The sequence below is a fragment of the Lampris incognitus genome, chromosome 3 (assembly GCF_029633865.1).
Source record: "Lampris incognitus isolate fLamInc1 chromosome 3, fLamInc1.hap2, whole genome shotgun sequence".
Taxonomy (NCBI): domain Eukaryota; kingdom Metazoa; phylum Chordata; class Actinopteri; order Lampriformes; family Lampridae; genus Lampris; species Lampris incognitus.
In genome coordinates, this window is record NC_079213.1 from 70,604,768 (window position 1) to 70,629,878 (window position 25,111).

The 25,111-nt window shown below is 43.0% G+C and overlaps 2 protein-coding genes across 5 annotated transcripts in view; one reads left to right on the forward strand and one right to left on the reverse strand.

Annotated features, from left to right (window-relative positions):
- Nucleotides 1–3,896, forward strand: part of niban1a (niban apoptosis regulator 1a) — a 61,703-nt gene extending 57,807 nt beyond the window's left edge. Inside the window, exon 14 of one of the 4 annotated variants that reach the window (XM_056275841.1) lies at nucleotides 163–3,896. In XM_056275841.1, coding sequence (XP_056131816.1) covers nucleotides 163–1,634 — 1,472 coding nt within the window. In that variant the 3' untranslated portion in view covers nucleotides 1,635–3,896. The remainder of the gene's footprint in view (nucleotides 1–162) is intronic. The other 3 variants (XM_056275838.1, XM_056275839.1, XM_056275842.1) reach the window with 3 other exon arrangements.
- Nucleotides 3,897–4,078: 182 nt separating this feature from the next.
- kifap3a (kinesin-associated protein 3a) overlaps nucleotides 4,079–25,111 on the reverse strand; it is a 32,636-nt gene continuing 11,603 nt past the window's right edge. The window contains exons 10-16 of the mRNA XM_056276787.1: nucleotides 24,916–25,081; nucleotides 22,264–22,389; nucleotides 21,840–21,938; nucleotides 20,978–21,063; nucleotides 10,968–11,157; nucleotides 9,689–9,782; nucleotides 4,079–4,376 (exon numbers count right to left, since the gene is read on the reverse strand). Coding sequence (XP_056132762.1) covers nucleotides 4,259–4,376; nucleotides 9,689–9,782; nucleotides 10,968–11,157; nucleotides 20,978–21,063; nucleotides 21,840–21,938; nucleotides 22,264–22,389; nucleotides 24,916–25,081 — 879 coding nt within the window. The 3' untranslated portion in view covers nucleotides 4,079–4,258. The remainder of the gene's footprint in view (nucleotides 4,377–9,688; nucleotides 9,783–10,967; nucleotides 11,158–20,977; nucleotides 21,064–21,839; nucleotides 21,939–22,263; nucleotides 22,390–24,915; nucleotides 25,082–25,111) is intronic.

Here is a 25,111-nt window from a genome sequence, read left to right on the forward strand (position 1 = left end):
ATATTATCCTTATTATCATTATTTTAGCATTATAATCTCAAAAATTAGTTAAGAAAATGTTCCTATCTAGAGGCCTGAAAGAGAAGTTTCGAGGTAATTAGGACCACGCAGATACTTCAGTCTGACTGTATTGGATATTTCTGTTTGTTCCCTCTCTTCTAGTGGTGAAAGAGGCAGCTAGCCTGAAGAAGCACAATCTGTTCACAGACAGCAGAGACCTATTGAGCCAGTCCAGTCGATCCAGCCTGTCTTCCCCTTCGGCGTCCACCCCCGGTAGTCCAGCCAGACCACTGGCTTCCCCCACAAAGTCCACCACTGAGCCCCAACCCTCCTCTCCTCTTGTGAGTAATGGTCTTTCACTGGATCCACTGAAGACATCCAGTACCAGAGTGGAGGAACAGCAGGGGAAAGAGGAGGGTGTGCCACCATGCATAGACACAACCGTCCTTACAACTCTTGTTTCAACTGATGTGAAAGAGGGAGAGGCTGAGGAAATGCAGACTGCTCCTAGTCTCGCTGTTTCAGAACAGCCAGCATCCGTTGAGAATGCAACAAATGGCAATGTCATCCACGCTGCACCAGCTGAAGAAAGCAGCCCTGTCCCAACCCAGAAAAGCACCATAGCAGACATACCAGTCCCTACTGACACAGACAAGGTTCAAATACCAGTTGCTGTAAATGAAGAAGTATTTGCTGCTGAAATGAAGAAAGCAGAGACAGAGGTTGAACCTGAGACACAGAGGACAGATGTTCCAAATCAAGTAGAGATAGCCTTGCCAGAAATTGCCACTACTTTTGGAAGTGAAGAGGCAAAGACACAAGAAACTGTAACACAAAGTGAAAGCCCCATCACGAGCCCAGACCCTATCTTGTTACCTGCCCCAGAACCTGCAGATGAAGAAAACTCAATAGATATATTAACTGAAGACACAGCTTCCCTAACAGTAACCGAAGCTGAAGGAGATGCTAAGAGAGCGAGTCCACATGAGAATCTTGAAATTGAGTCAGAGGCCCCCTCTAGTGGTGGGGGACCTACAGTCACACCCAAAGATGTCAGCCTTGATCTGGGGTCAGAGGATGCCGAGGCAGTTGGCGTTTCAGACCCTTCTTCTCTGAATGTGTCAGCAGGAAGTCAATCGGCCCCCTCGGACGTGGAGTATGTTGAAGAGGTCAAAGTGTTGCAGAGCAGTGGAAATGAAGTCTCGATGACCTCTGACTTCGTGGAGGAGGAGAGAGTGGAGGAGGAGGAAGCTGACATGAGTGCAGCACCTCCTGTGAGCCCAGATGAACCTCCTGAAAATGCACTGGCCAAAACTGCAGTAAACCTGAGCGACAGCCCTTCACCTCAAGCACAGACAGGTGCTATCAGTGGTGAAGGAAGCATCAGCGAGGATGTCGGGGCGAATGCTTGTCACGCAGTCACACCATCAGCTGATGTAAGTTCAGAGCCTTCAGAAGAGGTGCTGCAAACCCAAACCTTAGCATCTTCTGAGCCTGCTATAGAGGTTTCCTCTTCCATCCCTCTCTCCCCACCCTTGGACTCTATCAAGGAGATCCGCGATCTGGTGGTAGAAGTGATTGAGGTGGAGGAGTTGGTGCAACGCTACCCGAGTGGAATTCCTACTGATGAGTGAGGGAGTCGTGTCGTAGTCCGATGGCAAATAAAAGCAACTTTAGACCATGAGTAAAGGGCAACCTTGTGAGGTAATGGAGATGGCCATCCAGCAGGGACTGAGTCTAGAAATGGGAATAAAATTGGGATAGTTACTTGTTAAATTATGATGGAAGAATTAAGTTGTGATTATTGACAACATTAGTCATCTACACTACCTCAAAAATATTGCTCACATAACAGACAACTCAAGAGAGGAACAACTCTGGCCACCTATGGAGAAATATTGAAAAGTTATAAATGCTTCCTATAACTACAGATAAATGTATAATGCATGAAATTGATGTAAATAACTTACAAAAATCAGTTATTCAAAATCATTTTATTAGAATGGTAAGTGGGGAACAAGCAGCAAGTGCTGGGTTTCCTAAAAGCCTCTTGGCAGTAAGATAATCATCACTGTTCCATCAGATTTTTTTTTTTTAACTGAGATCATTTTAGCATCGAGCTGCTATAGGAAGAGTGAGATTTGAGACGAGTATTGCAGCTTTATACACAACTACACATTGAAGTTTCCGGGTTGGTGTTAAGGTCCAAGTGGAGTTATGTTAAGTATATTTTAAACAGACTGTTTCCCCTCATGTGAAGTCATATTCTAATTCTTGATTCCTTTTTATTATCATATGCCTTTCAGATTGTTTTGAAACCACTAAACCAGATCTATAATTTTATTGTACTAAGTGAGTTTACTGGATCAATAACACTCAAATACATTAATTGTATTTTAAAAAAAAAATAATTTAGCAGAAGGATTCTACATCGTTCTAAATGATCTTGGATGTGTTCTTCAATGCATAAAAGGGATTGTGTCTCTTGTTAACTGATATTACCGTTGGTAGCACATCAGGTGCCTTTCTTGTTCCTCCGTTGGCTCATAGTTAACATTGCGTCCAAGTGCCTTAAATCTATAACTACAGACAAAAACCTTTTTCATGGGGATGTGGTTGCCATAGAGACCAGTGCATGATCTGGGAGTACCTGAACTGGAATTTTGACACCATCAAGTGCTTGTTATCTACACAGTACATTTTATACAGACGTGGTTAGTATTACAGCTCTGCTAATGTGTTTGATGTACGTAGACCACAGCAATGGATATTTAAGCAGCCCGCTACTCAGTAGCTTGGAATTTTCCAAACTGCCCTGAAGACAAATGTTGGTTAATGGAAATATTATGGATATACTAATTAAATGGAGCATAAAGAAAATGCCCTCCAGCTGCTGTTACCGTATGAAGTCTACAAGTCAGCCGTCCAATGGGTCTCTGGGGAGAACTAATAAAAACTCTAGATGCTTTAATGTGACATACTCAATATAGCACACTGCTTTGACTATTCATTTATAGTCAAGTTTTTTGTCCACAACTGACTGTCAGTATCATACTGAGAAACAAAAAAACCTTTCAGTAATTATTTCTGTGCAACAAGCAAATAAAATAGGAAAGCATTGTACAGTATACCGTTTGTCATGTTCCAAACATTTATTTTAGATATTGCACCACAAACAAAGGCTATTTCATGTCAATGAGCCAGTAGTGCTCCAGGCACATAAGACAATACAACAAAGAAAGCAGAAACATATGTTCACATTTAAAAACTTTTATCCACCATTAAGTAGGTTGTCCGCATTTCTCCTCATATTACATTCAAATCAATGAAGTCAGATGACATGTAGAGCAAAGAACAGATTCTGTACAATTTATTCCAGTGTTATCAACCAGAGTGTTTATAAGAGAGCAAGACAGTGTGTGTGTTCAAAGGCTAAACAACAAAATAGTGTGATGTATTCTCCACATGCAGCTACTGGTTTTAATATGTTTTTGGACTGAGCTCCATGCTCATGCAGAGCTGGAGCTCATGCTCCTGCTCCGCGCTCTAACAACCACTTAACTAAATGGATAAAGGAGATTGGAATGATACACTAGTGGGTGTCCTTTCCATCTTTTTTGATTCAGTGGTCATGACATAGACACCTTAGTGCCCACAAAGGCAACAATACATTTATTCTGTCCCATCTGCCAGTCTCCAACCCTACTGAAAGCCACGTTGCCTTTTTGTTTGTCTTAAAATGTTGCCTGAGAGTCATTTTAGAGGATTCTGGTGGTCAAAAAGAAACATTCTATAATGTCACAGATACATGTAAAAACTTCAGATGGAATGCATTTCATTAATAAATCATGAATCCTTGGATTTTTTTTCAAACACAAAACAAATAAGTTAATTTCATTTTAAAATACATACGAGATGCCTTTATGTCATTACATAGCTTAGGCAACACTGAGATTCAATACCCAAATACTTATAAATAGTAAAAGCAAGAATAAAAAAAATGATTGGCCAGGATATGAGATTTTACAGTTTTATTTCTGTGTTCACGTTCATTAAGATGAACATGAAACTGTAGTGTAAATTCTGAAGCACTCAGGGAGAGATGAAAGAATGCTAGCACAGCTGTGCACATACAGCCTGTAATGTTGGTAAAACAGGTTTATCGGTGCACACGCTTGATTTCGTTTGTGTGTGTGTGTGTGTGTGTGTGTGTGTGTGTGTGTGTGTGTGTGTGTGTGTACAAGCAGTAGCTACAAATTCACCGGGAGGCGGCAGCATGGTAACTGTAGAAGAACTGTTCGTCGGGGCGGAAACCATAAGCTGTGGCGGGCCGTCCTCCTGGGTTGGGAACAGTTGGAACAAAGTGCTCTGGTACACTGGTGAAAAAACAAAAGAGGCAGAGGGAAGAGTTTTATGCGCGGACAGGCCAACATTGACATAATGTCCACAAAACACAGCTACACACATAATATAGCCACTAGGCGGCGCTCCGACATCATGCATCTCTAACCATAACTACCCAGAGGTGTATCCGCTCACCCACACGCCGTAACAGCAGACAAATAAAGGCTCATAAAAAGTGAATATTTATCTTCCCTAATGCAGGCGTTTGACATCAACATTGATCGTCTGAATTGCAGAGTGCATATGGCTAGAGGGGTAAACAGCGGAACAAGCCCAAACCATAAAAATCAGCAAAATGTCATAACAGAACTCCATGACGAGTTGGAGGCAGACAGCCAAACTTGAAGAGATTAGTTGCCCTACACCCAGTGATGGGGGCCAGTTGAAGGGGATGATAAAGGGCCTGTATCTACACCGTACAAATCAGTTACTATGGGGATGTGGATATTGACAGGAACAAAAGGCTGGGTGATTTCACGCCCCATCCTCTGGCCAGCTGGTGTGAGTGCTTGTCTGTGGGGCCATGGTACCAGGCCCGGCAACCTTGTCAGGTTAGGATGGGTGTGGTGAAAGTGAGCAGACAGCCAGAGTGATGGATAAACTGGCCTCTGATGGATGACGGCGCATCTCTCCTGTTCTTGCTTTTCCTCTCGCCCCCGTTATTCCTCCTCTTTCGTTCTCTGGGACTGAGCCGCGGCTGCCTGGCCCCACATCCTCTCCTAGCCTTCTAAAATACGAGCTGTTTGCTTTGCCCCTGCTTGTGCCTATAATGACGTGTTGTTTTTAGCCAAATCACTTCCAGCGATCAGTTACGCAGCTTGCAGAACCACTCTCTCTTCTCCTCCCTCTCACTCCTTTGCCTATGCCCCTTACCCTCTTTTCAGCCCCCCACCACCCAAACTCCCCACCCCTTCCATCTCCTCTCCCTCGTTCCTGGGCAGAAATATGTCTTTTTCCTCTCCGCACGCTACGGCTGTCAGGGGGGATTTGAGAGCCAGGCTAAAAGAGGCTGGCAGACTGGAACTCTCAGTCACACCATCCGCCTGCCTGCTTGTCTGCCTGTTTCTGTGTCTGTCTGCCTGTCAGTCGGTCTGACTGGTTACACCCCTAGCCTAAGAGGATGACACAGCTGGACCACAGGCCTCTCGTGAACTGGAGTGGACCCATATCCACACAATGTTTCAAAATGGGATCCTGCAATAAGAACATTTTTTGTGTGTTAAGGATGGTGTAACCTGGATGGTAGTAAATATTCACATGACAATAGTACAGACACAGTTCAAATTTAGAAGAAAGACCATGTCTTATTTTTGGCACAGTTTCTATAGGTAGTTCTGACCAAGCAGTATAAATTAGTAAGAATGTCAAAATATCACATCCACACTAGTCAAATACCTATGAAACCTATGAAACCTCAACCACAAAAATACCAGTTTGCGGTGTTTACATTCTGTCATACATCAATTAGGGATGGAGAGGTCGGAGAGGTATCAGCGCTCACCCCTCTGTATTTTTTCTTAATGTATACCGTAAGTAGAATATTGTATCTTGATGAGGGGCATTTGGTCAATGTTCATCTGTCTGCCTGAGAGGTTGGAGATATCAACCCTGAAGCAGAACTTGAGTGTATGGTTTGGTCAAGTAACACATTTCAGACTTACTTCATAACTGAAAAATAGCATAACTTTCCCCCCATCCAGTAGATATGGTGACATTTGCGTTTTTGTTTCATTTCAGATTCTTGGTAAAATCCAACTGCTTTCTCAGACTGTTTTACATATCTTAAATCTTTATTGGGTTGCCGGAGTGCCTGGGTCTGGGATAACTACAGCAAGTGGTAACACAGCCGTTGTCAGATGCAATATTTCTTATTAAGAAAGATGCAAATCGACTTGTCTGCCACCTCATTCAAGTTATGTGAGTCCATGTGTGCTGTGACACGTTGACGACACGAGAAAGGGAGTGCAGATCATTAAGACAAAGGGCCCCAGTGTTCCCACAAATGCCAGTTTGGCCCCAGAGGGCCCCCTGCAGTAAGGTGGTGGGGGTGAGGTGTGGGGACACGTTCCATTTGACTGAGGGCGCTCCTTGGTACTGAACAGGAAAGGGAATCAGGACTTTTTTCCTCCTTCAGCGTGACCCTTCAGCCCCCTGCGTCTGTCTCTTCCAGACCCCGCAACCCACCACGCTTTGATCTTGCTCTGCTGTCACTGCTCAGGTTACAACCAACCAACACAACAGTTCCTCTAAAGCAGTGTTTCCCAAACTTTTTTCCTGGGGACCCACTTTTTAAGAATGATAAGCCATCGTGACCCAATTCACAATAGGTCTTATCTATAAATCATGAGAAGAGTGAATTTGTGCATAAATGAATGTTCCTGACCATTTTTACTGCCGTTTCCGCATCGCCTTATATTATTATCTTGAATGGGTAAACCAGCCATTTCAAAGAGATATGTTTTTGATAAATTACAACTTTGTTTTATGCACGTTATTGAAAACACATATACATGTTAACAGGCTATCTCATTGTTTTTATTTCCTCTCATCAGTAAAACAATGAGACACAGTAAGTGCATTTAGGTGGAGTTACTAGGCTCTTGTTCTTCTCCTCTCATCATTAAAATGAATAGAATGTATGACAGCCTTTCATATTAGATTCAATGCTCATAAGTACAATTATCAGAACAACACGAACATTCAGTGCTATCAAAAACAGGTTTCTTGTTAGAAGTTTTTTGAAATGTTCATGTCTATTATCAGAACAAGTAAGCTTGTGTTTAAGTGCAGCTATTGATATAAAACGGTCAATCAATTTGAATAGTCAATTCGTTAACCACATCAGGTCTATTCCACATCAAATCTCATTAGGCTCATATAATATTTACTCATCCTGAATGTTGTCTTTTTAGGCCTACTCCAAATATCCAATTGTGCATATTAGTTTTATTTACACCTTGCTAATGTGATAGGCAGACCTGCTTGCTTTTAGTATTGCATTCCAGTCCGGTGTACAAGAGGAGAGCGCAACGCACAAATCGGCTACAGCGTTCAGTCCATTTCTTGCGGAAACCGTGAGTGTGGTAGCAATACCAATGAGCGCGCTCATGTGGCTCAAAAGTGTACTGCAAATCTAAAGCTTAAATAAGAGACAAGAAATTCTGCACATTTCTTTGGCGACCCAAATAATATCGACTGTGACCCACCTCTGGGTCACGACCCAGTCTCTGGTAAAGACTGCTCTAAAGAACCAGATCTCACCCCGCCACCTCTCGCCCCCCCCCACCACCACCTTTCACCTGATTATGATGGCACGCTATTTTTCCTTGTTTCTTTAGCTCCTTTTGCCTCCCCCCCCCCCCCAACCACAGACAATTCTATTTACCTTTACTCGGTTAAAAGCTGCTTTTATCCACAGCAACTTACAAGAGAGTCAGCAATTAGTAGCAATCAACTGGTATCATAGAACACGGTAATGATGTCATCAGTTAACAATATCATAGCCAAGGATGCATATCAAGAGGCAGGGAGTAGGAGAACCAAAGCGGAAAGCAGATATACCATTGCCATGTCAGATAACAGGCAAATTATGCTGTAAAGTGCAAGTAAAAAAACGGCACAATTGTAGACGCCAATAGCAATGGTGTTTTAAGTAACTGTGAGCACAATGGGAACAGCTGGCGTCAATTCATATTCACACACCCCACTGATTTGCCAATTCATTTGTGGATCCATTTAGGTTCCTCCAATCACATGCTGCCTGTCTGTCTGCCTGTCTCCGTCTATTACATGCTGTATCTCTGTCTTGTGTCTCTACTTGTGCCCAGGCATTTGTGCTTTGTCAGTGTGATGCACATGTTGGCCATCCAAGCCATTCCTTCTGGGAAATTTCTTGCAATGTCCTTACAACCAGATGCTCTTTCGAATGACCCATATCCCCGACATTTTATATGGTCGATATGAAATGGCTTGTTATGATATTAATACAAATAACTGTGATTGTATTAAGGACATTTTAAAGAGACCTATTCACACCATGTTTCACACATAGTTTAAAATAAGCGGCAGAGCTGGCTTTGATTATTGTGTTAACCTGGATCACTCAAGAGTACACTGGGCAAATTAAAACAGTCTCACAGACGCCAATTCCCCCAGCTCTCTCAGTATATTTAAAAGGTATCAGTTACAAAGAACTGTGCAGGACAGAGAGAGAGGTAGAGAAAAAGCTCTCCCTGCATTCCCTTCATTCATTCTCTCACTGTTTTCATCTCTCTCTCTCCTTCACTCCCTCCTTCCTCTCCGTTTTGCTCTGAAAGCTGAAATAACTGTGGCATGGATTCAGCTCATAGTTCTGCTATCTACATAGACAGCCTCTCAACAGCAGCCAAGCCAAACATTCTTGCCCGTGGGGTGGGGTGGGGATAGGGAGCAAAAAAAACAAAACAAAAAAAACCTTGACACAAGCTTTATCGCACGCAAAGAGATGTTTGACAATAAATAAGACAAATTACTCACAATAAACTCTCAATTTCCCCCAGTGTTTATAATTTTAACAGCATATAAAATTAGTAGCTGGTAGATAATGAACCTGAAAACGGATGCCAGAGGCAAACAAAGGTTTACTAGTCTTTTCTAGTGATAACACGATCTATTTCAAACCCTATACTCCACCACATTAAGTTTCACTGTGGAATGGGACCAATGGATGATGTGTTAGAGCCATGGCGGATTGAAAAACAGCAAGGACAGCAATAGAGTACATGAAGAGAGTGATAAAGAGAAAGCAAGAGGGACAAAGAAGAAATAGAGCTAAAGAAGACAGGGAGATAGAGAAATGGGAACAGGGAGGCATGGATATGGCAAGAGTGTGTTTGCTCTCAAAGCTGCAGTGTTGCTGTTGAGGGTGGGGTGATGCCTTCTGGGATAGCCAAGTGTTGTTGACTCAGGCCTGGTTCGGTTCAATAACACAGATCAGCGAATAGTGATTCTGAATAACAACACAGAAGAGCTGCACTGCTGCCACAGTGTTGCTGGCTGACTGGCTGGCTGACTGTCTTGCTGCACTACTTCCCTAAGACACCCAGAGCTAGAAGGTAAACACTCATTGTTCTGTATTTCCTCACTGACAGTGTGGATATTTCTGGACAAAAACAACCTGCCCTGCAATCACATGCATAACTGTATTCAATTGGACACATTCGACTGTGTGTGTGTATGTGTGTGTGTATGTTAAAGTCTGTATGTGTTGGACATACCGGGGGGTTAGGTGAATAGAGTTTATTACCTGCCAATGTAGCCGGTGGTCTGTCCCATGTCTCCATTTTGAAAGTCAGAGTAGAACTCAGGACTGATGGCACCATCGGCTGGAATAATACCATCTGAACAGAACAAGACAGAACAAACACAAGCACACACACATAATGAAACACAGTGATGGACCATAAATGTGCAGCAGAAAATGGCAGAAGAGGTGCTGTGACTGTTTACAAATAAAAGCAAAGGTCCAGGCATTCGCAACCATAAATCCCAGAATACTGGGAATATTCACCAAAGGTACGCTAACTCATCTTGATCAATTTTCTCCTAAATTTTAACTCTGTAGTAATGTCATGGGAAACTATAATAATTTAAGGCCTTTAATCACTCCTTTCACCTTTCCTGGCTCCTTCCATCACACCCGCAGGCTTCACAGCAAATTGTCATTATTATTATTGCTTTTATTTAAACTCAAAAAATCATTTAGGGCTGGCCTTCATTTACAATGATGTCAAGTAACAGTTTAAAATGAATTAAAAAGATATAAAAGATACAAGATAAAACAAAACAAAACAAGTATAGAAGTATAGTAAATAAAAGATACAAGATACAAAAAACAAATCAATTATAAAACAAGTACAAACAAAAGCTGAATGGCTTGCAATCAGATTTTAATTGACCAAGGGTTTCCAAATTATTAACTTTTAGGGTGAACTGTAAAGAGTTACAGGTGGTCGGAGCATAGAAACCAAAAGCAGATCTTCCAAGCTCAGTATAAACTTGAGGGACTTGCAGTGAAAGCCAGTCAACAGACTGTTTGATCTGGTCCAGAGGACCAATCTAGCATAGATGTGCAGCTTCCCAATAAGGGCCTTGTAGATGAATTACCATACTCCTCCCTGAAACTCCCTCTCACTCCATTCATACCTCCTCTGCTCTTTTTTCATTCCATGCATACCTTCTTCTTTCTCCCTCTTTACCTGCAAACGCTTACAGGTACTCACTCCCATTGAGAAGGGTCTTCTCCTTTACCCTTCAGGATATCTTTCACTCCATCCATTCTGCACCTACCTGTCCATACTGCAGCTCACTGCTTTATCTATGCTACCTTTCTGGTATTATATATAACTCTTTTCCTCTGCTCTCACTCCATTCCCCCATCTTCTCCTTGTCTTCTCTCCCACCCACCCCTACTCCACAATAGTCTGTATGAGTGCATATCTTCTCTCGCTTTATTCATCCCTCCTCTTTACCCTCTGCTAATCCATACCGCTTTTCTTCTCCTCTCCAATATTCGACCACAATACCTGCACTGTAGAAGAGGTCAGGTCTCTCCAGGATATCCCCATTTCCCATGAAAGGCTCTCCATCATCTTCATACATGAAGGGTTCTCCTCCCTCATCCATCTGTCGGTTTTCCACCATCTCTAGCCACTGGGAGTTGTGCCAGCGGAACTTCTCGCTCTGGATCTTCTTACCCCAGTCCTCATCATATTGCTAGGAAGGGGATGAGGTGTGGGGTGGAGGCGAGTATATCACAAGGAAAGAAATTACCACACAAATTAGGTGTTCTGCTGAAATACACAGCAGACTGTGGAGCATTACATACAACTGTAGACACATCACATTTCACATTTACACTTTGGGTCTGAGCTAATGCTATGTCTCAGAGTGGGTTTCAGGGAGTGAGTGGGTGGGGGATATGCATTTTGCTAAGGAAATCTCAGTGGGATACCTGACTGTTTATGGACGCATCATTGTTGCTGGTATGAAACTGTGTCTACATGGCTATGGGAAAGTCCTATTTTCAGTTCATATCAATTCAATTTTGCTGAACATGTACCCATCCACCCACCCAACACACACACACACACACACACACACACACACACACACACACACACACACACACACACACACACACACACACACACACACACACACACACTCTACAATGTTATTGGTCTCTCTGTGGCTGAATAAGTGATCCAAGGAGGGCTGGAGGTAGAAGGACTTTTTCCCTTCATGCTGAATGACCACACAATGACTATCGCATGCTGAGATGAACCAAGGACTGGTTCATTTCAGCAGGGATGCAGAAAGCAACAACCGTAAGAAAAACAGACAGAGTGCATATGCATGTAAAAAACAGAAAAAGAGTTCAAGTATGCTTGTAAGCATGTATGTGTATTTGTGTGTTGTCTCCATCCTCTTCACTTTGGTATGCCGAGGCTAATAAAAACTTTGGCCCTGCCAGCACGACTGCTTGCATGTGTAGCTTGGCGAAGGATGACCACAGAGCTCTGTTTTCCTTTCTCTGCAGGGGCCGAAGGGGGGAGAGATAAAGGCGGCCTTTGAGACTACTCCAGTCTGCGACACCCCAGCCCAGCAGATTAATCATTCAGACGCAGAGCAGAGCCCCATGGGCACTGACAGCCACCTGAGGCCCAGGGTTCAAGTGGGCCCATTGATTGTCACACAGAGGCCCTTGCACCCCCCCCCCCCACCCTGGAGTGGCAGCGACACCATTTGTCACAGGGCTGATTTATCATATGCTAAAATGGATTAATGGCTTGGGTTTACACTGGGCGATTAGTTCCTTAGCATACAGCTTGATACAAGGACCAAATCCATCATAAATAGCTGAGTTCATGACAGAGCAGGAGAAAGGAGAGAGTATTGAGAACAAGACCAATGTATTTCTCTGGAAATTTGATCAGACTCAGAATATCCCTGTGAATTTGCTCTCTGTCCCAACCTTGGAACCATCTACAAGGTTTCTTTATGACACATACGTGTGTTCCATATATGTGTTTGTACATGTGGAGGGAGATACTGTTTAAAGGGAAATATTTCTAGATGAAGTTATGGCATGTGTTGCTAAAGCAGCCTGTGGCCCTAAGGAGTAATAGTTGCATGTAAGTAAGTGCGTGTGCATGCAAACTGCAATAGAAGGTGTGTGTGTTTATACACACTTGTCCAGGGCTCTGCTTTCTCTCTCACCTCTGCTGTCCAGCCACTGACACTCAACAGGGCTGGCTGCTTCCCTTTCATGTGGTTCACGGCTTAATAGGTCTCACTGATAATTTCAATGAAACACTTCCTCTGCCCTTGCTGCAGAGCCCGGCTGTAATCTACAGCTAATTACACTGATCTAAGGTCTGGCACGGATCACACACTGACTGGGGGCTGACCACACCTGTCAGTCACAAAATGCAAAGTGATTCAGGAATTCATCGGTTAGTTAATCGCTAATGACAAATTTAAACAGGGTACACCAGGTGGGCAATACAGAGGGTGTTGATGGTAAAAGTGGATTATGTTGAGAATGAAAAAAAATCTTCTGTTCCAAATAGCAAACTGTTCACTGCTTATGTTTAAATATGAAGTAATCATAATCAACAGAGATGTTAGCCAAAATTATTTATAATTACAGTTCCCTTGCCTTACAAGACCCAATTTGAATGACTATTGACTAATGATGACTTGGAAGTTAATCAAATTATCAAATTGAAAGTTTCCTCAAATCTAGTTTATTTCCTTAAAAGGCAGACTCTGTATGACTTATGATGGTACAGTTTCTTTTGATAAAGGTCCCAAATGGAAACAGACATATGTGGCTTGTTTGGTCCTGGGGTTTATCGTGTGCACCACTTGTCTTTACAATTCAGAAAAACCACGCTGCAGCATATATTTGTAATATTACAATGATATTTCTATTTACGGGTGTCCGGGTAGCGTAGCGGTCTATTCCGTTGCCTACCAACACGGGGATCGCCGGTTCGAATCTCCGTGTTACCGCCGGCTTGGTCGGGTGTCCCTACAGACACAATAGACCGTGTCTGCGGGTAGGAAGCCGGTGTGGGTATGTGTCCTGTTCGCTGCACTAGCGCCTCCTCTGGTCAGTCGGGGCGCCCGTTCGGGGGGGAACAACGTGATCCTCCCTCGCGCTACATCCCCCTGGAAGAACTCCTCGCTGTCAGGTGAAAATAAGCGGCTGAACTTACGGTTTTGACATGACCGAAGACGTGCTCATAAGTCTCGCCATAGAACTTTCATATATTTCCAACAAATACAACGACTGAATTCTTGAAACAGTGCACACTGTTGCTGCACTCTGCTACTAATTATTCTTAATGTCAGGCAGAAATAAGAACCGCGTGAGAAACAGCAAGTCAACAAGGCCGACCGACAGCTCTCTGCTAGCTAGCCAAATAACAGGTAAAATGGCGGAGCTGAACACTCGCGACGAAATGATCACCACCATCCGCACAGAGGTGAAAGCGCTACAGGCAGAGAGTATGGCTGAATTTCGTGCAACAGCTCTAACTGAAAGAGTTAAAGAACTTCGTTCCACAATAGCTTCACTACAAACATCAATGGCTGACCACGCCAATAAAATCGCTGCCCTGGAAACGTCCCATAATGAAGTTATGGACAGGCTATCGGAGCTGGAAACGCGTTGTGCCGCCCTGGCTGCAGACAGTGTCACGTATAAAGCCGCAGTGGATGACCACGAAAGTCGCTACCGTCGACAGAACATACGTGTGGCTGGCTTACCTGAGGGCGAAGAGGGCACCAACCCGACTGCCTTCATGGGCCCCTTCCTGAAGGAAATCCTGGGCGAGGAAACTCTCGCCAACACGCCGGTTATAGACAGCACATCGCACCGTCGCAGCCAAACCACCCTCAGGCAAACCTCCGAGAGCCATGCTGGTGAGGCTGCACTATTACCGGACGAAGGAGCTGATTATCCACGCATCCCGTGAACGTGGACAGCGGTCATACAAAGGGGAAGAGATCTGTACATTCCCGGACTATTCTGCCTCGCTGGCCCGACGCAGAGCGGAGTTTAAGGGCGTGAAGTGTGGTCTGGTCCAACCTGCCAAACTACGGTTTACTTGGCAGGGAACTGTCCACACTTTCGATAATCCCGACGCGGCGTTTCTCTTCTTCCAGACCACAATTCAACCTAGGACCGAGCGACCGGACAACAGATAATGTAGCCTACCTAAGGAGAGAGGTGTATCTTGGCTTTGGCTGTGTGTACTGCGTAGGGAATTTTTTTCTTAGCTATTATATAATTTTGGGACGCTCGTGTTAATCTGTAGCAGCACTTTTTGGTGTAACTTTTTTTTAATCCTATTCAGTCAGCGGCTGCCTTTATTTAGTTTGTGGGCTACATAGGACATATTTTAACTCTTCTTCTCGTTGGAGAACACGACTTACTATGTGATTTGCTTTGTGTCTTGCCATTTTAGAAATGGTGGGCCTCTGTTGACGTGGCCCACGCCATATTTTGTAGCAGCCTGTCAATTTTTTTTGGTTTTCATTTACTTTGTTTCATTTTCAATACTTGCTGTTTACAAAGTTGACTGCTTTTGTTTTATTCAGATTGTGTTAGAGGTATGTCGTTAACTTTTTTTTCCTCTCACTTGAGAATAGGACTGACTGATGCTATGAGGGTTTACATTTAAACTCAAGCTACTTTTGTACAGTTGTTCAGTGGAGTTACTATTGTAACCGGTTATTTTCTCGCCCGGTGCGGGATTCGATACGACGTGTAGTGCACCACAAGGCGACATCACTAACCGCTCGACTAAAGGGTCAGACCCGTTAGCTAGGGGCTAATGTGTCTTATTAGTAGTTTACGGTCGTCACCCTCTCCCGGAAGCGATATTATGAACCCTACATAGCCCTCGCCAAAATCCCGTACCCTGTCCCAAATCTCGCGAACGGACGCCGGATTTCCGCGAACGGACGCCGGATTTCCGCTGCGTTGCTAAGGAAACAATCAACTATCAACTCGGTGCGAAGCAAAGCTAACGTTAGCTACCTTCAATTTGAACTTATGAATCGTCTAAAAAGTGAACCATGGGGTTGAAATTATGATTGTGAGGGAAAGAATAGCCTTAAGTTGACTAACCTAACAATTTTAGGTTACAAGGTCTGCCTCTGCTCCTTGGATACGTTATTGGTATTATAATTGTGATGCATTTGAGGCTTGATGAGACAAAGAATCAGAATGAACCCCAGCTAAAAGGTTACATTGAGTAGTACATCACGACAGAGTCAAATATGTCATCTTCCTGAGGGTGGCGCTAATGTGCAAGAGCTGAAGGTGGCGCTAATGTGTAAGACTTGTAAAAGTCATATTACTACAATATAGGAGCTCGTTTTGTTTGTAGTCATGATAAGGGGTGAAGTATCCTATGCTCAAACGTGGAGCAAGCAAAGATTGAGTTAAAAACGTTAATGTTGATTGTGGATAACTTAGACAGGTTAAATTGTGGGTGTACAGCGTTTCCTTGATGAGCGCTAACCCCATAACAACATATTTTCGCGTTGCTACGGTGGCGCACACGTGACAAAGCCAGAAACGGGATTTTGGCGAGGCCTATGTAGGGTTCATAATATCGCCTCCCGGAAGCGCGCCCTCGCGCTTTGTTATTCCCGCGCTCCGAAGAGACTTCTGAGGATCTGCACGCTTCCGGATCCCACCGGTTATTTTCTCGCCCGGTGCGGGATTCGATACGGGTGTACTGCACCACAAGGCGACATCACTAACCGCTCGACTAAAGGATCAGACCCGTTAGCTAGGGGCTAATGTGTCTTATTAGTAGTTTACACTATGTTAGTTTCATGACAGAACAATTGTGTTACCTGCATAAGAGTTTGTGTTGACGGGGTTTTGGGTTCAAGATGCCTTAATTGGTAAGGCACCTAGCTTGGGTGGGTGGGACTGGGGGCAGAATATTTTTTATTTTTATTGTTATTTACTCTTTTTTTCGCTTCTTCCTTACGTGTGTGTGTGTGTGTGTGTGTGTGTGTGTGTGTGTGTGTGTGTGTGTGTGTGTGTGTGTGTAGCTACGCTATGGCTTTGGTTGCAGTGACAGTATACTGAACATTACTTCCTCCACATCTAAAATAGAAAGTTTAACCATTACTCAGGGTAGTTGTCGCTTTGTCTCCTGGAATGTCAAGGGTTTAAACAAAGTCATTAAATTAAGCAGGATAATGTCCCACATACAACATTTGAAGGCTGACATAGCTTTTCTTCAAGAGACACACCTGTGCACCTCCGAGGTTTCAAGTCTCAAAAGGGGATGGATTGAGCATTTATTCCCCTCCAAGTTTAATGGTAGAGCCAGGGGTGCTGCAATTGTAATTCAGAAAAACACTGCTTTTGAACTACTCAGCTGCACTGCTGACCTCAATGGCCGCTATGTTATTGTATCAGGTCTCATCCAAAACACTCATGTAGTCCTTGCCTGCGTATATGCACCTAATTGGGATGACAATCAATTTATTTCCAAATTCTTTTCTACATTACCAGGCCCCGACAACAGCTTTTTAATTATAGGGGGGGATTTTAACATGGTCGAAGACACTACTCTTGATAGGTCATCTACTAAACACACAGTCCTTTCTGGCTCTGCTAAGGTGATGGCCTCCCATGCTGAGTACCTGGGCTTATCTGATCCCTGGAGGTTCACCTTCCCATCAACCAAAGCATACTCATCCTTTTCCCACCCACACCAAACATACTCGCGATAGATTTTCTTGTGGATGAGAGACTTTTATCAAAGTTTAAGTGATGCGAGTATCACAGTTTTGTTATATCGGACCACGCCCCCACCTATATGGAGATCAACTTTTCTAGAAGCTATGCTCCCTCAAAGCAGTGGCGATTTAATTCCCCAAAGCTGTCTCATAATACTTTTAAGGAGTTTCTTATCTCTCAAATTGGATACTTTTTTGAAATGAATAAAACCCCCAATGTCTCTCAGTCTACCATTTAAAGCCTGCCTGCGGTGTCAGATAATCTCTTATATTTCACATGCCAGAAAGTCAGAAGCAGTCAAACTGTCTGAGATCTCTGATGCAATTTTACAATTAGACAATCAGTATGCAACAGCTTCAACCTCTGCTCTATATAATAGATGCCTTCACCTCCAGGCTGAGTTTGATATGTTATCAACCAGTAAGGCTGAATTACTTCTGCTCAAATCTAGACAACGTATTTTTTGAGTCAGGGGACAAAGCGAGTAAATTTCTTGCATACCAGGCTCGTTCAGCTGCAGCTTCTAGGCAAATCACTAAAATAAAATCATCCACTAATGTTGTTCTTTCAGACACAAGAGACACAAACACTACTTTTCTAAACTTTTGTTCTGATCTTTACTGTTCTGAATGTCCCCCAGATATTTGGGACCACAACAATCTTGTTGACAATATGTTACCCTGTACTAGATAAAACGCTTTCCGGCAGCCTTGGTGGACCAGTTTCACTTCGTGAGATCCAAGAAGCCATAAAATCCATGCAAAATGGCAAGTTTATGGATATACAGTGGAATTTTACAAAGCATTTTCCGACCTTATCTGCCCTGAATTACAAAGCATGTATAACGAATCATTTTTGAATGGTAGGCTGCCAGAAACACTATACCAAGCTTCTATTTCCTTGCTGCTTAAGAAGGATAAGGACCAACTTCTTTGTAGCAGCAGGAGACCAATCTCAATTCTGAATGTGGACCAAAAGATTTTAGCCAAAGTCCTTTCCTAACTGTCTCCCCGAAAAGTGGTCCCAATGCCTGCTATCAACTGACCAAACAGGCTTAATCCAAGGAAGGCATTCGACATAATTCATACACCAAGCTCTGAATCCCCCGAATTCGTCCTTTTGTTGGATGCAGAAAAGGCCTAAGATAGGGTAGAGTGGACTTACCTTTTCGTTGTTCTGGGAAAAATGGGGTTTAGTAAAGATTTTATTTTGTGGATTAAACTTTTATATTCAGCCCCTGTAGCTTCAGTCATCACCAATGACTTACACTCACCTTCCTTTCCTCTCAAACATGGCACGAAACAATGTCGCCCTCTATCCCCACTGCCATTTGCGATTGCCATTGAGCCCTTAGCTATTTAGCTTCATAGTGAAGCAGGGTTTTAGGGTATTAGGTGAGGTGGGATCACCCACAAAGTGTCCTTGTACGCGGATGACTTACTCTTGTATATGTATATTTAATCCAACCTCTTCCATTCCTTTTATTATGTCTATACTGGAGCAGTTTGGCAGATTTCCAGGGTATAAACTGAATTTTCAGAAAACCCAACTTTTTCCTATAAACCCAGTTGCCACAAGAATGCCTCATTCACTCTTTCCTTTTAAATGAAGGGATAGTGGGTTTAAATACTTGGGCATTTTCATCACTAAATCATTCCCTCATATTTTCAAGGAAAACTTCCTACCTTTATAAGAACATTGCAGAGAAGAGTTTAGCCGTTGGCCCACTCTATCGCTGGATGTCCGTATTATCAAAATGGTTGTCCTACCCAAATTCTTATACCTCTTCCAACATATCCCAGTATTTATTAGGAAAAGCTCCTTCACAAAATTAGACCAGACTATATCCCCCTTTCTATGGGGAAACTAACCACAGCGCATTAAGAAAGCATATCTCCAATGGCCCAAGTCGAAAGGTGGGATGGCCCTCCCAAATTTTCTCAATTACTATTGGGCATGTAATATTCAGAAGATTCTCTACTGGCCCAACCTAGAGAACACTCCTCTTTGGGCACAAATGGAGACGTCCTCTACCCGGAAGTCTCTTCATTCTTTAATATGTTCAGGCTTACCACTTGTCTCTGTCATCAGCTCTATGCCCACTCTTATGCACACTATCAAGATCTGGACGCAATTCAGGAGGCACTTTGGTCTTAACTGACCATCCTCTCATTCCCCAATATGTCGTAACCACCTGTTTAAACCATCGTGTATTGATCTCACCTTCCAAACCTGGTTTGACAAGGGAATCAAAACTGTCGAAGATCTGTACAGCAAAGGGAATTTCTCATCATTTTTAGACCTGTCTGAAAGATTCAGCTTGCCCAGATCTCATCTATTTCACTATTTCCAGGTTAGACATTTCTTACAAAAGCAAGTTCCAGAATTTCCAAACCATCCTACTCATTCTGAAATTGATTCCATTCTCTTTGAACCCCAATGTAAAGAGCCTAATTTCAATTGTACGTATATACCAAAATAGATTCCATTAAGTCTGAGACTCTTAACCATCTTAAAGTTGCAGGATTTGGGTGTGGAGCTGACAGATGGGACGTGGGACACTGCTAGGGCTAGTTCACACTGCCTCAGTATGTGCTAGACATAGTCTTATACAATGTAAGATCTTACATCGCATTCATTACACTAATGCTAGATTAGCAAGGATATTTCCTGGTATAAGTGATGCATGTAACTGTTGTGGACAATCACCTGCAGACCTGCGTCACATGTTTTGGACCTGCCCTCACTTATTTGAATTCAGGACAGACATTTTTAAATCCTTAGGGGATATATCTGGTGTGGACGTTCCAACTGATCCTCTTACAGCCTGTTTGGCATTCCCCCTAGGACTAACACCCCCTGTATCTTAATAGAATTGTGTCTTTCACCTCTCTTTTAGGTAGACGTCTAATACTGTTGAAATGGAAACATGTATCGCCACCTACCCACAGGAGATGGATCAAATATATGTTATACGACATCAAATTAGAATTTCCCTGAAAGGTTCAATGAGAAACTTTGAAAAAACATGGTCACCTTTTCTGGACGATATAAAGACCTTAACAGTTGCTCCAGAGGATGGGCATAGCTAAAGCCACAGAAGGTTAGATAAGAGTATTCTGCATACATACACACGCATGCACACACAGTGTTATTTTGTTTTTTTTCCCCCTTTTTCTTTTTCTTTAGGGGTCCATGCATGTACTGCAGGAACCTTATTGTTACTGTAATGGCATGACTTTGTATGAAATTCTGTCTTTGTTATGATTGTCACCAGTACTACAAATTTTTTTTTCCTGTTTCTCTGCTCTGGGGGTAGAAGGGTGGGAGGGAGGGAGGGGATGCATATGTTTGATTGTTTGTTTGAAAAAAATTGCAAAACCCAATTAACAGATTTTTTTTTTAAAAAAGAAGAAAAGAAGCGGCTGGCGACTCCACATGTATCGGGGGAGGCATGTGGTAGTCTGCAGCCCTCCCCGGATCGGCAGAGGGAGTGGAGCAGAGATCGGGATGGCTCGGAAAAGTGGGGTAATTGGCCGGATACAATTGGGGAGAAAAAAAAGGGGGGGGGTTCCATTTAAATTATCATGTGGTGCTCACTTAATTTTTACAGGTTTTGTGGAACTTGCTCAAGAGAAGTTAATGGAAAAACCTCAACCAAAGTTGTATAAAGAAATAAAGAAACACAATAATACAGGAGTTGTGACATATGTGCTGCAGGAGTGAAATACTGTGACGCATCTGGATACTTACAGCAATGATGTCCAGAGTGTTGTCACAGACCTTACGGATCTCTGCATTCTTATCGTGCATCAGGTCAATGAGGTAAGCAGGAGCCTCTGGAGCTGGGACTCAAGGCAAAATAACATTTCATCATATTTACTGGTCCTTACAGTGTTTTTTCAAGCCAGTCAATTGTCAGTCCATCTTAAACCAATATTAGGGGGACATGGAGAGTATACAGAGGATATTTGTGGAGGGAAGACACTGCTCTAGTCTATCATTTAAGAAGGGGCAAAAAAAACAAGTCTCTTTTCTCTTTGCATTTCCTGTTATGAGAGAATGCTTTTTGAAGCCACAGGATCACTGGGCAAAGTGAAGCTTGGCTCAGAAACTCCTGTTACATTTTCTGTGCAGAAAGAAAAACATCAACAAAACATACCAAAAGAGGACAAGCTATTTGCAATTCGACCCAGACCACAACTGTACACAATTACAGACAGCCTTGAATAGCCAGCAAATAAATAAAGGGTTTTTGAAGGTTTCTCTGGTGATACAGATGGGAGCAAACAGTAACCAGATATAGGATAGTTCTGTGAATTACTATAGACATAAACCAAGGGATGAGTACTGAGTATTTTGGGGTGCTACAGGAATGGACTTTTTCAAAAAGATAGCCAGCGGCGCCCTGGGAATTTTGGGTTGAGTGAATACTGTGTACTCATGACAGTATGGGTTTGAAAATCCATATCATGACTACATCCCCAGTTTTGTAACAGCAGTGTTTCCAGTCTTTCTTACTATCACTACTATCATTTACTTTATTTTGAAGCAGAAAAGTTGCAAAAAATAGTTCACAAAAACCTAAACCCTAAGAAAAGAGAAAAAAGGATACGAGTGTCTTTGATGATGACATCCCTGGTTGCCTGGTGGAAGACCATCTGGTAGAAGACGTAGACAATCTGGCAGACAAACTCGTCATCTTCCTGTTGGGCTGGAACAGGAAAAGGGAAATAGGCAGATGCAAAAAATGGACAGAAAGGAAGCAAGTAGTAAGCATTTAGAGATTAAGTCAATTAATTCCTCGAATTCCTGTTGGGCTGAGGATGCAGGGAACTGAATGGGAAAATAAGTGTGATAAAATGACCGTCTTGCTAATAATGTAGCTATTTATTGTTTTCAACCCAATATTTTAACCTGGGACACAGACTTTTTTAGATTCAAACTTATGGTGGGAACAGGGTTATGACTAATTTTGCACACTAACCCAAAGTTAAGCAAATGCTGGAGAAAGCGTAGGGTCTGAATTTGGACTGTACCATTAAGAAGCTCAATGAGGGCAGGGATAATGCCAGACTTAGCCAGCATGGCAGCACAGGAGTCATCCACTGACACGGTTCCAATCATGATCACCACCTCCAAGATGAGGTCATCCTCAGCAGAACCTGATAGGAGGAAAAAGAAAAGGGGTGCACCAGTAGTTGAGTAAACAACAGTACAAACTCAAAATCTCTCTAATCTGTCTAATAATTGGCCTTGGAGAGATTCAGTGGTGTTAGGCTTTTATAGATATTGTGCTCCAATCTTCCAACTTTCCTGTCACTCCTCACTATATGTTAGCAATTCATTTTTCTTAAAAAGAAAATAGAGTAATAGAAATCGACTGCCAATTTTCCTTCAAAAGAATATATATATATGTGTATATATATATATATATATATATATAAAAGACAGAAACTGACCCAGGGTTAAAAGGCCACAGTATATAAAAGAGAGGTCACCAAACATAAAGATAAGGTCCAGGTCCTAATGAGTGTTCTCTGTCCTCACGTCATCTTTGTCCAGTGACACCAACCAGATAAAATGATTTAGCATCGGTTACAAGTTAAAGAAGGTCATGGGAGAGAGCTGGCCTTTAGGTTCAAAGGGAGGTGGATAAAAGAAAGGTGAGAGTTTATTTTTATGTCAGGCCATATGTAGCATGTTAGTGTACCTGAAAATACACAAATCAAACAATATCTTGATTTACAGACGGATAGATAGATGGATAGATAGATCGATAGTAGGTCTGGGACGGTATGAAAATTTCATGTCACGGTTATTGTGACCGCAGATATCCCAGTTTTCGTTATCATCACAATATTGTTCAAATGTGTTAAAATGCTTATGCACAGACATGCATGTATGTATGTACACACACACACACACACACACACACACACACACACACACACACTATTCTGTGTGTTTTGCTATAAAGTAATTGCATTAACCTCATGCATAGTTGACGTAAACGAAAAGATAACAATACCAATAGCATTCATCTTGTTGGAAAAATTACACTTTTATAATCAATTCCATGACCGCTGGATTTTACATTAACAACTAAACATAATGCACTGGTGGATCACGTGCAGTGAGCGTGCAACACGACAATGCATATGCAGTTGATGTTTACTAGTATAGAGCACATAGTATTTAAAGTTTCCATTTACAAGCTATCATCAAGTTAGACAGGCCAACTATGTTATTTCCCCATTCCGAAGTCCTCCCATGCATGAAATAACATTAAAATTAACTTCTTTTGCACTCGCTGTAAGGCGAAGGGTGATGTTCACAGAGATAGGTAAACATGTTGGAAGTGTTTGCTCCCTTTGCAGCACCTTTCTTCTTGTATGTTCAGCAGATGGGGTAGTCATCTTCGATGAGCTTCCCATCAGAATTTTTAAAATAACCAAAATACGCCCAGACTTCAGGCTTTGTCTGTAGACAGGTGAAAAATCTGAGCAGCACTAAGACCTCCTTCAGCCATTGCTTTAGAAAAAACTCGCTAGTCAGTGTAGCACTTTCAGCTAGCAACATGGCACACTGCGCCTGTGTGGCATAAATTACATTGAAGTAGCATAGCAGTCTATGGAGATCGTCGGTTCAAATCCCCGTGTTACCTCCGGCTTGGTCAGGTGTCCCTACAGACACAATTGGCCGTGTCTGCGGGTGGGAAGCCAGATGTGGGCATGTGTCCTGATTGCTGCACTAGCGCCTCCTCTGGTCAGTCCGGGTGCATGTTGAGGGGGGGGGACTGGGGGGAATAGCATGATCCTCCCACGCACTACGTCCCCTCAGTGAAACTCCTCACTGTCAGGTGAAAAGATGCGGCTGGCGACTCCATGTGTATTGGAGGAGGCATGTGGAGTCGCCAGCCCTCCCCGGATCGGCAGAGGGGGTGGAGCAGCGACCGGGATGGCTTGGAAGAGTTAGGTAATTGGCCAGGTACAATTGGGGAGAAAAGGGGGGGGGGATTACATTGAAGTGATAATAAAACCATGATAAATAAGATTGTGAAATTTTGACATGGTATGATAACCATCAGGTTGGCAACAGGCATGGGTGCAAGTCCATGAATACTGGGATGGCATCCACCGCTTTACCTGTGCCCCCATCCATAGGGTAAGAGGCTGTGTCAGGAAGGGCATCCGACTTAAAATTTTGCCAAATCATTATGCAGATTGGCAAGACCATACCGGATCAGCCGACGCTCCATGCCCAACTGGCGAGGCCTGGGTTAAGAATGACCACCATTGGTGCTGTGCCCTTATAGGGCACTGATGGAAACTATAAAATCTGCTGTAGCAACCCCTGAGAAGCAGGGAACAAGTCGAAAGAAGAAGGAGATGATAACCATCAGGAATTTTATCACAATATACTGAAGAAACCGGTAACCGTCCCATCCCTAATAGACAGACAGACAGACAGACAGACAGACAGACAGACAGACAGACAGACAGACAGACAGACAGACAGACAGACAGACAGACAGAAACTTCATGGCCAAAAGTATGTGGACACCCGAACATCACATCCATATATGCTTGTTGAACAACTCATTCCAAAACCATGGGCATTAATATGGATGTATTTGGATATACCACAGTTCAATGGTGGCGAAATCCCTGGTTCACACATTTTCAAACCTGGTTTGAGTCGGTCTTTGAGGTAAGGTACCAAGTTGTACTCCTTGAGTACCAACTCCCAGTCCAGGTCAGGGATGGTCAGGTTTGCTAGTGTGCCCAGGCACTCTATCACATACTCCTCAGGCTCCTCCTCATTGATCTGAGCTGCCAGGTCACCTACATAATCCTACAGGGAGACAAATCACTGTGAGAAATT